Source organism: Hippoglossus stenolepis, chromosome 20, assembly GCF_022539355.2.
Source record: "Hippoglossus stenolepis isolate QCI-W04-F060 chromosome 20, HSTE1.2, whole genome shotgun sequence".
Taxonomy (NCBI): domain Eukaryota; kingdom Metazoa; phylum Chordata; class Actinopteri; order Pleuronectiformes; family Pleuronectidae; genus Hippoglossus; species Hippoglossus stenolepis.
The window spans coordinates 19273075-19285247 of record NC_061502.1 but is presented as its reverse complement, the minus strand read 5'-3'; the positions used below and the strand labels follow the sequence as shown (position 1 = coordinate 19285247).

General features: G+C 43.1%; 1 protein-coding gene across 1 annotated transcript; it reads right to left on the bottom strand.

Moving 5' to 3' along the window:
- Positions 1-1911: 1911 nt before the first annotated feature.
- Positions 1912-11564, bottom strand: slc30a2 (solute carrier family 30 member 2). Its single transcript, XM_035144217.2, has 8 exons — positions 11365-11564; positions 5449-5660; positions 4731-4877; positions 4228-4381; positions 3828-4053; positions 3413-3518; positions 2420-2554; positions 1912-2294 (listed from the first exon to the last, which is right to left on the bottom strand). Exons 1-8 carry the CDS (start codon positions 11445-11447, stop codon positions 2149-2151), a joined length of 1209 nt encoding a protein of 402 aa, XP_035000108.1. The 5' UTR covers positions 11448-11564; the 3' UTR covers positions 1912-2148.
- Positions 11565-12173: the final 609 nt, after the last annotated feature.

The following is a 12173-nucleotide window of genomic DNA, read 5'->3' as shown; positions in this document are numbered from 1 at the left end:
CACTGAACACAGTGTATTTCATCGATTCCATCCTCCTCTGCTAAAGGGTTAGAATAATGTGCCGGTTATTCTTCTGAATTGTTTGACAAACACAAGCACCATTTTGTGTCCGATATTTATCCGACTTCACGGATCAGTAAACTGCAAAGTAACTGGGAACTGAAGTTGATTGACTTGGGAAAACCCAGGTGGACGGACGGATCGACGGGCTGACGGGGAACAGGGAGACGTCGTGGATGGATTATTTCCTCTGAAGCTGCAGGATGAGAGACAGATGCTTGAGATGGATGAATCTCAAACTAATCGTCCGACTGCAGGACTGAATCCCTGTTGCCCTCGGACTCGATACTCTGCTCACTGTTAACCGGCTTTCAAGGTGAGTTTATCGACTTGACTCTGGAAACTGAAACAAAAGCCTGCAACACAACAAAACTATCAAAAGAACCACCACTGAAAATAGCCCTTAACATTAGATTTGAGGCTGTCGGCATCGTAAGAAACTACGAATCTACAACACATCAACCAATCCTCGTATTTCCACTGATTCCACTGATGCTTCCTAATGTGAAACTGATATATTACCGACCCACCGTCCAGCACAGAGATGAAGGTTTATCTTTGGTTCAAAGTAAAGTACAGCAGTGAGTTTGGTGAACTATAAGAATTGAATTATAAGAAACACTTGAGCCAGCATGTTATGAAGTATAACACAGTAAAATGTTTAAAGGGAGAATAAGAACATTCCAGGTCGAGGCCAGTGTGGAATCATTTCACCCAAATGTACTTTTCCTCTTTAACTCAAACTAGGACTTAACGATGCCTCTCGCAAATCAAAGAGTTTAAAAGTCCCTCAGACTAGAAACATTTTCTTTTTGTGATAACTGCTGTGATGATTGGTGGAAAAGCTGCTTTGACATCATGGTTTTCATTTATCGCGTGTTTAAGTCTTCTGTTAATATCGATGTTGGGACGATGTAACCGTACGATGTGACCCTCGCTCGTTCTGTGATCTCTCTAAGGCAACTACCAACAGTAAGTGCACATTTATATTTGAGGTATTATTCAAACACGTCTGTCCGTGTGGTACAAATTACAGAGAAGTTTGCAATGATGAGACGTTCAAAGAGGTTTTCAGCAGGTGAAACTCTTTCAAAATGTCCGTTTGGACCAAGCAGCAGTGCGGAGCTCCCTGTCGGACCTCCGGTGGGAAAAGCAGGCGAGTGGATCAAAGATGAGTCGACTGTTGAGTGAGAATCTGGTAGAAGATCATTTGGTAAAGTTGGCGCTGAAACAACAGACATCGAAGTCATCCATGTGTCCCGGGCAGATCTTTGCATCAGGTGCTCCAGACTTCACCCTCTTGCTTCGAACTAATAAATTCAGGTTTTTGTGTTTCCAGGGAAGTTAGAAAATCAGCAGGAGCCGTAGCCTTGAGAACATGTGCTCTTTGTCTGGCAGTTTCTTTAATTTACATGAAATACTAAAAATCAGGCAGTGTTTTTTTAAAGATCACCCACTTGGACAGAAATGAGTTGTCTCCTGAAATTGTTGCATTAAAATAAACCTCGCTGGATCCTTTAAATTGACTTTTCATGTTACATCTTAAAGCTTCAGGACTTTTAATCCCATTCTTAATTCCAGGCTTTGAAAGGGTGCTCATGATCGCCCCCTGCTGGTCATGTTGGTCATGTTCCTATGTATTGAACACATTCCATCGTCTATTTGTTAAGACTGGACCAGTATTTTGTCTCCACCTTGATTTTGTCTCGGTAGATTTCTTTAAAAGAGCACCTTGTTTCCCCGGGGGTCAGAGGGTTATGGGGTCCGGGCATGTGTTTGAAAACCCCTTGAAACCCAGAGGACTGGAGCACCCCCTTATTCAATGAGGACTTGATGGTGTATTCCCTCCTAACATGGAGCACCAGCATCTGCACTGGACGACCAACACATGGATGATTTCGCTGTCTGATTTCTCGTGACTTGATGGCAAACACAACAATCTACCAAAAGCTCTTTCTATACATTATTTTACCAGGAAGCTGTTTTCTTGAGTACAGCTCTGACTGAGGCAGCCCAGAGAGAATGAGGATGTGCCTGAGCCGTTCCATGTCCTTTTGGGTCCAGTCCAGTTGGGGTCCAGTATCAGCGTCAGTCACTGGGGTCCTGGCAGTGGGAGCAGTGGGTCATGTCCTCAGAGTAGAGCTCCACCTGGATGGTGATGCTGCGGAAGCCAAACTTGGTCTGGAGCAGTTCGGTGGCCTCGTGAAGAACAGACTGGGGGTCAGTTCCCTCCTCTGACGTGGGAACAGGAAACAGGAAGAGAACACAGTGAGTCCTTTGCGCTGGTTTATCGATATCCTCATATTTGAATTCACTGTCTCAGTCTATGTAGAGAGTGAACTTTGCTTCGTTACGTTACCTACTGCCAGGTGAACGGAGACCAGGGCCTGGCCCAGAGTCAGAGCCCAGAGGTGCAGACAGTGCATGGACTTCACCGCCTTCACAGACAGCAGCACCTCCTTCACCGAGTTGAACTCTATCCCTTTAGGAGACCCTGGAAAACAGAGAGAGTTTCTGTGAATCGAGCTCACGATGCTGGACTTTACATTTCTACCCTACAGCACGTTGACATTATTTCAGTGTTTTATTTCACGTATATGTATTAAAATGATGTCAAATGAACGCTGCGGCCATCGAGCTGCTCATTAACATCGTAGGGTTCATTCCGTCGTAACTAAGAGTTTGAAAAGACGCCTCAGGGGACACTTCTGAGTTCTTAGTAAAATCAGTCATGTGCAAACAGATTTTTAGAACGTCCCCAAAGTCTTCAGGACATCGCCAGGATGAGACCATCTGTGTTCTTCTTCTTTGTTCTGCAAACACTTAAAGGTTGAGCCGGCCGATGGACGTCTGTACGTGTTTAGCAGAATATTTTAACTCTGTTCACCCCGTGTCGTGTTTCTGAAGGTGAGTCTCTCCATCTACAGACATCTGTGGTGAGTTACGATCATCCAAGGAATCGTTAGCGTTCTGAATGAACTCAGGGGAAAAGCATCGAGTGACTTTGACCTTGTTAGATCAGGTCGAAACTCCACAGCTGCAGACGGAGGAAAGAACTGTGTGTAATGGTCAGAATTACCACTTCATCCCATGTGGCTTCTTTAAATGGATAGTGTGACAAGGTTGGAGACGCCTTCATATACTTGCAGACAGTTACATGAGAGCGAAAACGATTCAGAACATTTAAATTCTAATATCTTCAGTGATGAGACTGTTGTTTAGTTTTTCCTTAGTAAGTAGTGTACATAATGTTTGTGTTAAATGGGTTTAGGAACTACCATTCCAGAATAATTTTACTTTTCTCCTCTGACAACCAAATCGTTTATGAACAGTGGATCCCTTGGTCCGGTACCTTCCATGAGTATCCTGAAGACGTCTCTGAGGATGGTGACCGTGGTGAACAGGACGAAGACAGAGAACAGGAAGGTGCAGATGGGATCTGCCACTTTGTACTCTGGCTGAAAGAGGGAGAAGGAGATCGCAGACATCAGGTGGTGTTTCCCCCCCCGTCATTAGGTCACAACACGCTCGGGGCAGAGAAAGAAGGGAGCATCTTGCAGACAGAAATATGAAACCCTGTCGTCCATAATAAACACGACTTCTGGATAAATTCAAGCTTTCTACACGTTTAAATATCATGTTTGCTAAATAACCCATTAAAGTCACAGTTTTGGCAAAAATGACTCGATCATATCTGGTGTTTTTCTGTTAAAGGACCAAACTGACATTTCGGTCTCACCCTAACAGGAATGTGATCTATATCTGACCCGAAAGTAGATGATGGTCGCTGCCACCATGACGCCGACGCTCTGCAGCAGGTCTCCGACCACGTGGATGAAGGCGGCGCGGACGCTTGTGTTGCTGTGGCCCCCGAGGAGCGTGTGGCTGTGGCCGTGGCCGTGGGAGACGGGACTCTGACCGTCCTCGTCGATTTGGTGGTAGCCGCTGCCGTGAGCGTGGAAGGTGGTGGAGTGGTGGAGGATGTAGGCCATCCTGCAGAAAGACACAGGTACGATTGGTGGATTCATTAAGCAAACGATTTAGAATCAGTCCGATATGAACATCAAGTACATGATTTATAGCAACGAGCTTTTAAAACAACACCAGCACAGGTTCTAATGTTCTCTATTAAAGCCATCAATGCTCATTAGGTTCTGAAGCACTCACACAATATTGACGATGACAGCACACCCGGAGGTGATTAACATTACATGGCCGTTAATCTCGTAGTCGTTGCGTACGATCCTCTCGATGGCTAAATAGACCAGAGCCCCCGTCACGATCCAGATGGACACGACTGAGATGAACGCCCCGAGGATCTCTGCGGAGAGAAGAGAGGCAGGGAGCGTCTTCACTTCATCAAACACAGCTGATGTAAAGTTAAATAAGCAAACACATATAATACAGTCGAGTCAGAGAAGATAGAAGATAGAAGATAGAGTCAGGAGTCAGGTGTCAGGTGTCAGATCTCCAGGTCGATGGGATTACAGCATCAGACACCAGACACAACTTCCTCGGACACAATCTGACTGTTTTTGTCATTGTAATAGATATACATAAAACAAATTGGCAATTATTCTTAAAATGTCATCATCAAACCTTAATATATTCGTATATATATAATGTCACATGTCATCAAACCAAGAAATCACACGATCCCTGCTTCTGACCTGATCTGTGCCAACCGAAGTTCATGGTCTTGGTGGGCGGTCTGGAGGAGATCCACAGCGAGAACAGGCTCACCATCATGCTGCCGAAGTCCGTCAGGAGGTGGGCGGCGTCCGTCATGATGGCCAGGCTGTGGGCCAGGTAGCCTCCTGCAGGAAACACAAGCAGAGAGACGTTTGTGTTCATTTGTCTGCTGTGTCAAAGGGAGAGAGGTTGTGTGGCAACGAGGTTCTAGTGATGAAAGAATAAACTGATTATTAGATAACAGGAAAAATCTAAAATTCTGATAAATAATGAGTTGTTATCGAGCGAGAAGGTGAAACATCTAGTTTCAGTGATTCAAATCTCTGGATTTTGTACGTTTTTTTATAATAAATCATTGTTAAATATGTATCATTGGGTATTTAACTGTTTTAAATAACATTTTCACGTATGATCAGAGGAAATTAAAAGTATGCATCTCATGATTTTTATTATGTTGGATGTTATTTAACTTTTAACCACATTTATAAGCTGACATTACTTTACAAAAAGTAAAAGACAGTATGAACATTTATTTAAGATACATTTGATTATAGAAAATGCTCTGATTCACTTCATGGTTCGTTGTTTTGACCCTTTTCTATTCTAAAAAACACAACTGAGGTTTTCCATCTATTTATTACAAATCTCTGACCTTCTGTTCTCTTTAATAACTGAGCTTTGCATCTGAACGTTTACCTATGACTTCTCCGATCATGAAGACGAGGCAGACAGCCGAGGCGATGTAGAGTTTCTTCTTGGCCAGCATCTTGTCCGCACTGTCCTCACACACCAAGGATTTGATGCCGTGGCAGTGAGCGCCGACGGGTCGCTTCAGCTCGATGGCGCCGGCCATGCCGCCATTCTTAAACGGGAAGTCGGGAAATTGCTCTTTGGAGTCTGGGAAGGAGCTGCAGAGATTCAAAGGTGCGTGAGACAGAGACAGTTTCATAATTGCAGGTGTTGTTGTTGTTTTTTCTGTTGGACCGTTGGTGCAATGGTGAGTTTGGGGACATTATGGCGTCTTCTGTCCAACATGTCAACAGACTATGAGCTACCACTACAACATACAGGTGTGTGTTCGCCCTGAAACAGCCACAGATCTGCAATATAACTGTTGTTGTGAGAATTGATTTTGTGAAAAGATGTTGCAGCGAAGCACATTATTGTTTGGAAGCGCTACAAAGTGGAAATCTGACAAAGTGGATCAGGATCAATGTTCACTTAAGAGCGGTGAGACGGGCCATCGAGGGAGGAACCGGCTGGAATCGATGACTGCTGACACCGAGGAGAGGTGAGTGTGTTGTGTTGTGTTTGTTTTGTACATTTAAAGTTAGGTTTTCAACCCAAATGACTCATTTCAGAAAGCAGAGATGTAGATGATGTGATTTAAAGGTGAAAAAAACACACAGACATGTAGTTTAACATGAAATTTCATGTCAAAAACTAAATTAAAATGCAGCTGCAACAAGAGTTTTGTGCCTGATGATCATCTCTGTTTTTGTGGCGTCTTCTGTATCAAACTGTGACTGAGGACGAGGGATGTTTTTAATGTTTCTACCTGGAAACACTGACTGAAGGTTAAACTACACATGTGGATATTCACCTGTAACACAACACACGTGTACATACAACTGGATTTCAATCATGTGAACTGAGCAAAATGCTGACTTCCCATTTCCATTACACACACGTACACAGACACACACACACACAAGCAGGTTGCTGTTTTTCTTGCCTTGTGGGGGAGGAGCTGTGATGATGTGGCTAAATGAGGTGGAAAAAAACTAATTTGGGCTCACTTGAGATAACCACACACACACACACACACACACACACACACACACACACACACACACACACACACACACACACACACACACACACACATGTGCTCTGAAGCTTCAGTATGTTTGGTTACGCAGATAAAACAGAACAATACAAACGATGAAGAGTTTCTCATGTTAAGATTACAAATGTTTCACAGTCAAACCAGTAGATATATATTTTTATAACTTGGTAAAAAGTCTCCTCACCAACTAGAGTCTGTGTAGATTATATTTTTTATCACATCTGCATCTTGATCTCATAAATCATCGTCCTTTGTGCAAACAATATGGACAAAAACCCGTTTTCAAGTTATTGAAAATATATTCTTTGGGGATCTCAGTATTTTAAAGGGAGTTTTTCCTGGTTTGAGCAGAAATGGATTAAAAACATCGTGTCCCCTGTTCTGACAAATTGCTGCAATATCTCAAAAAGTATAAGTATCTGACTGTTTATCATTTGTGTGCTTGCAGAGAAATCTTCCACTTCTCCTTGTACAAATTTGTGGGGGTTAGGGTTAGGGACTTTTAATGATGGGACAGATTTTGAGTGTGAAAGGCGGAGGGAGAGCAAGAAAGACATGGAGGAGAACCCTGCAGTGGCTTGACTGGGAGGAACAGCCGGCCTGATCTGTACCTGAGTGGTTGATCTGGGACTTCTCAGCTTGTAGTGGATATTCCCAAAAGTACCAGTAATACCAGAACGCCCTCAGCCTAAGATCAAGAATCTGCCAGTGGACACCAGTGGTGAGGGAGGCCATCAAACTAGAGAAGGGGCTGTAGAAGCTGCAGACGGGCGCCCAAGTGCCACGTGGGCTGTGGCTCTCGCTTCTCTTGGCTTCACCAGCTTGTGACCTCCAGCGTTCACTCGCAGCCGAGTGTGAAGCTGCTCGCATGAGAGTCAACGCCTCCGAGTCCGAGGCCCTGGTTCTTTGCCAGAAAATGCTGGATTGCTCCCTTCAGTGTGGCAGCGAGGTCACTGTCTCGGGTGAAGGAGGTTCAGTATCTCGGGCTGTTTTTCACGAGTGAGGGTAAAATAGAGCGTGAAATCAACAGGCGGGCTGGTGCAGCATCAGCAGTAATGCGGGCGTTGTAGCGGACCGCCGTGGTGAAGAGAAAGCTGAGCCAGAAGCTGTCGATTTACCAGTTGATCTACGTTCTCTGTGAACTGACTTAAAGAACGAGATCGGGAATGAGTTTGAACATCTTCCACCTTTCTGCAGCGATCATCCTCCTGCACCGACATAAAAGACGTGGTTGGATGTAGCATTAGGTGCTCGCTTAGCAAAGTGACGGCAATGATCATATTCTGCGTCTCGTAAAACATCATCAATACTGAATTTCATTTTGAAATCGAGTTCATCTGTTTGTCAATATCCCACAGGGCAGGTCAGAGCTGCTTCTCTGACTCTCAGCATCAGCAGAGCAGACCTGAGGGAATATTCACCGATCTGTGAAATTATATGATATGAAGAGAAAGAGCTGTCCCCTGAAAAAAAATAACCACGAGCCTTTAATTACAGCTGCGATCTGGGCGCCATAAACTATTATTTGTAGCTGACATAACGACGCCTGCAGTGAGAGGGGCAACGCTGCAGCAGAGATGAAAATGTTTTGTCTCTGGGGGATAAAGTGTTTGTCCAGTGACGATGATCCTGATGATCTTATTGGGATTATTGTTATTTAGCACTTCCCAAGATGTTTTTATAGCTGATATACAGACTGAAGGAACGTTTTACTACATGTGGGCAGACATCTTGGATCCATCCACACGTATCAAGATATTACTTGTTTGTTTAATCTGTTAAAAAGTATAAACCACATGTGTTTTTTTAGTTTTTCACATTTTGTTGTTGTTTTTTTGGGCCAGAAGCAGAAACTTCCATGAATCAGTGTGTGAAGGAAACAACCCTTATGAAACTAACGTGTCATGGTGCAGAGTTTCTCCAGATACTCGACTGAAAGGTGAAAACGAAACTCGGGAGAACGTCCCAGTGATCGTTTGATTCCAAAGTATGAAACTGTTCAGTAAACATTTGGAGCAGATGAAGAACATTAAGTGACACTTGTGAGTATTTGACTGTAAGTTGGGAGTCACCAAGAGGACATTTCTGGAAGCTGCTGCAGCCGTGACAGCGTCGTCTGCCAAACTCCCATCAACCCTCTGACTTCACTCACTGCCAGAAACATCCCAGCTGCCATCGAGCCAATCCTGGAAACGGGCTTTGTTAAATACAGCTGGGAAACATCACAAAGACGCAGTAATGAACCAGTCAGTATTAAAGGGAATTTATTGGTCCTCTGCATTTTGAAGCACCTCTTTGGTATGAATCAAAAACTAGGATGTCACTCAGTAGAGCTCGTTCCTCCGCCAAGGCCCGACCGTCCAAACTTCACACACTCATAGAAACCAGTCCTCTAAATATGAAATCTATAATGTATAAAATCAAATTGGTTTAAATGTGGATCCACACATCAGGGGGCGGATCTGGATCTTTGTCTCTTTAGTGCTTGTGTCATCTTGTTTACAAACAAAAGGGGCAGGGGCATCGTTTTTCTCATTAGAATTTATATTTTGATCTAAACGATTATGGTTTCATCTTTGATTAAAGGGTTAAGTTCTGGTTGCTTGGTCAGGTTCGTGGTCATGGTTTGACTTTTTTTTAACTGTCCTGGTTGCATCCTGGTTTATAAATAAATAAAAGGAAAAACATTTATTTTTATATATTCATGATTTCATGGGATCTGGCAAAGTTAATGTTTTTCCCAAGATAAAAAATAAACACACATTAGTCCTCAAAATGTTATTTAAAAGGTTATTTAACGTTAGGTTGCAAAGGTTGGGCCAGGTAGAAACAAAACATACTGGAGTAACTTTACTCTTACACTGGTCTGAATGGAGCCAGCTGGGGAAAAAACACTGTAAATACACACACACACACACACACACACACACACACACACACACACACACACACACACACACACACACACACCACATCAAATCTCTAACCAAAATCTCTAAACTTAACCATGACCAACTCATGTCTAACCATAAACTTAACCTAACCTTCACCAGGAGCTCAGAAAAGACCTCATTCGGACCATGGTCCCCATGAGGTCCCCTGGTCCTGACGAGGGGACTGATAAGACTATAAGACTGGAGAGGTCCTGAGGAGGCTACAAAAGCCAGTACACACACACACACACGCGCGCGCGCGCTGCAAATGGTGCATGAAATCTCAAATGTTGTGCCATATGCACACCTCTCTCGCACGTTCACACGCACGCACGTGGAAATAAACAGCAGCACTTAATACACGCCCCCCCCCTGACTCTGAACCCATCATCATGATAATGATAATAATGATAAATCTTATTCCTGTTTCCTCACAGGTCTGAAATCTGCAGCCTCATATTTTACATGTTATCAATAATAATCAGGTTTTCCTCTGTGACGTGGATAATACATCATAAATACATGTAAACGTCACTTCTTCAACACGTCGCATTAGAAAGTGACAAACCGCTGATGTGGACGTGACAGAGTTGATCAGAGGAGTCGGTGGTTAAAACGTGTCGGTGGTTAAAACGTGTCGGTGGTTAAAACGTGTCGGTGGTTAAAACGTGTCCTGATCAGAACAGACGAACCACGAGGCCTAAAAAAAACTGTTTCACAGAATCAAGAATGAGAAATAAATCATCCTGACCAACTTCTGCAGATTATTGATCATAATAGATGTTTATTTATTATTTAAGTAACTGAACTGCGCTTGATATATATGATATATATTTTTTACTCTAAACGAATGGACATTTATTTTGTCTTCACGTTTTTACACTGCAGCACAAAATTCAAGATTTACTATTTATTGTTAAAAATCTTTCCGGATTTGCGTCTTATAACTTTGCCATCATATTGTTTTATTGCTATTATCAACACCTCAGTCTTTATAATAATAACATCGACTGAACGGCAGCAACTCATTCATAATGTGTGATGCAATAATGTATTTTATTCGTCGTTGGGTTGTTTTGTTGTTTTTTTAAGTGCATCTTATCATAGGCCACGATCATTTATTGTCATGATTCGTATTAATATTAATAATTTTGTTATTACTGTTATTATTTATTCAAAATAAAATTGTTTTATGGGTGCTGTCCTGTATTACAGGTATAAACACCTACAGGCAGCATATTTACTCTTAATTCCTCAGTTTCATTTCGTCCCACGCAGCCTGAACGTGCACGGAGCTGCTGCTGCTGCCTCTAATGACAGATGATGAGTTTTTAGCATTGCTCAGTGAACTGGCCCCGGGGCCATTTGTCACAGGCTGTCCAGAAACAAGCCAAGCATGGAAATGAATTTGTTCATTCACATAAAACAGCCGGCGCAGCCCGCTTAACATGCACCACAGTAACAACTGCTGCCACTACACAACCTGTGCAACACACACACACGCACACACACACACACACACACACACATGCAGGGATTCCTCCTGCAGATCTGCGCAATATTCACTTTTGCGCTTCTTTAGCGTCCCCTCACAAAATCCACCTGGAATCTGTCCACACCCTCTTATCGGTCACTTTCTTCAACTCCACACAATTAGAAGTTTATCTCCTTATTGTTACATATATATTCTATATTTATAATCGTTTTTTTAATCACATAAATGTTCAATTTAATCTTGAACATGCTCGTGTAAATTATGGCTCTGAATTCCTCACATGCGTTTTTATTCCCATGCAGCTGCAGTCACGTGGAACCGGACGTTTCTCTCACCTTTGCAGTTTCAACGAATACATCTTCGCATTCTTCTCGTGCATCAGGTGAGATTTCTCCGAATTTGCAGCGTTATTATCCATTTATTCCTCCTGTCTTCTCCCTGTGTCCGGTCTGGGAAATGAGAAGGATTCTCTGCTCTGTCTGCTGCAGGAGTTGAGAGACTCGACAGGTCCAGGGCTTTCTCCTCCTGGTCTTCTTCACTGGACGATGGGGAAAGTGGGTGCACACCTCATCCGTGCATGTGAGCACAGACTCTTCACCACAGACCAATGACTCCCTTCATTGCGGCTCCTGGGAGGCAGGAGGAGGAGACCCCGGGGAGGGAGGCTGGAGTTTGGTTGGAGTTGGAGCCTCGAACACGGAGCTGCGGCAAAATAAAAAAACCCAGTCAGTGGATATATAGAGTCCGAGTGATCAGCTGGTTCAGGACAAACATCAGGCTGAACGAAAATCAATCCGATTTAAAGTAGTTCTGCACAACGAGGATTCGAATAATGTGTCGATAAGCATCAAATAATAGTGAAACACATCCGGCTGCACAACCTCACAATAAATATCACATGTTTAAATTCACTATAACTCTCAGGTTTAGGTTTCACAGCCTAGAGATTCATTTCCATCAACTGGATTTATTTAATCCACATGAAGAGATCCTCAGATTAAAGCTAATTCAGTGCAAATGTGTATGAAATAATTATACTGATTTAAAAAAAGAAAAGATTGATGACATGCATTTGCACAGAATTAAATAAACATTTAAAAGATAACATCGGTTATAACAGTCGCTCTGTGGTAAGATAAACACA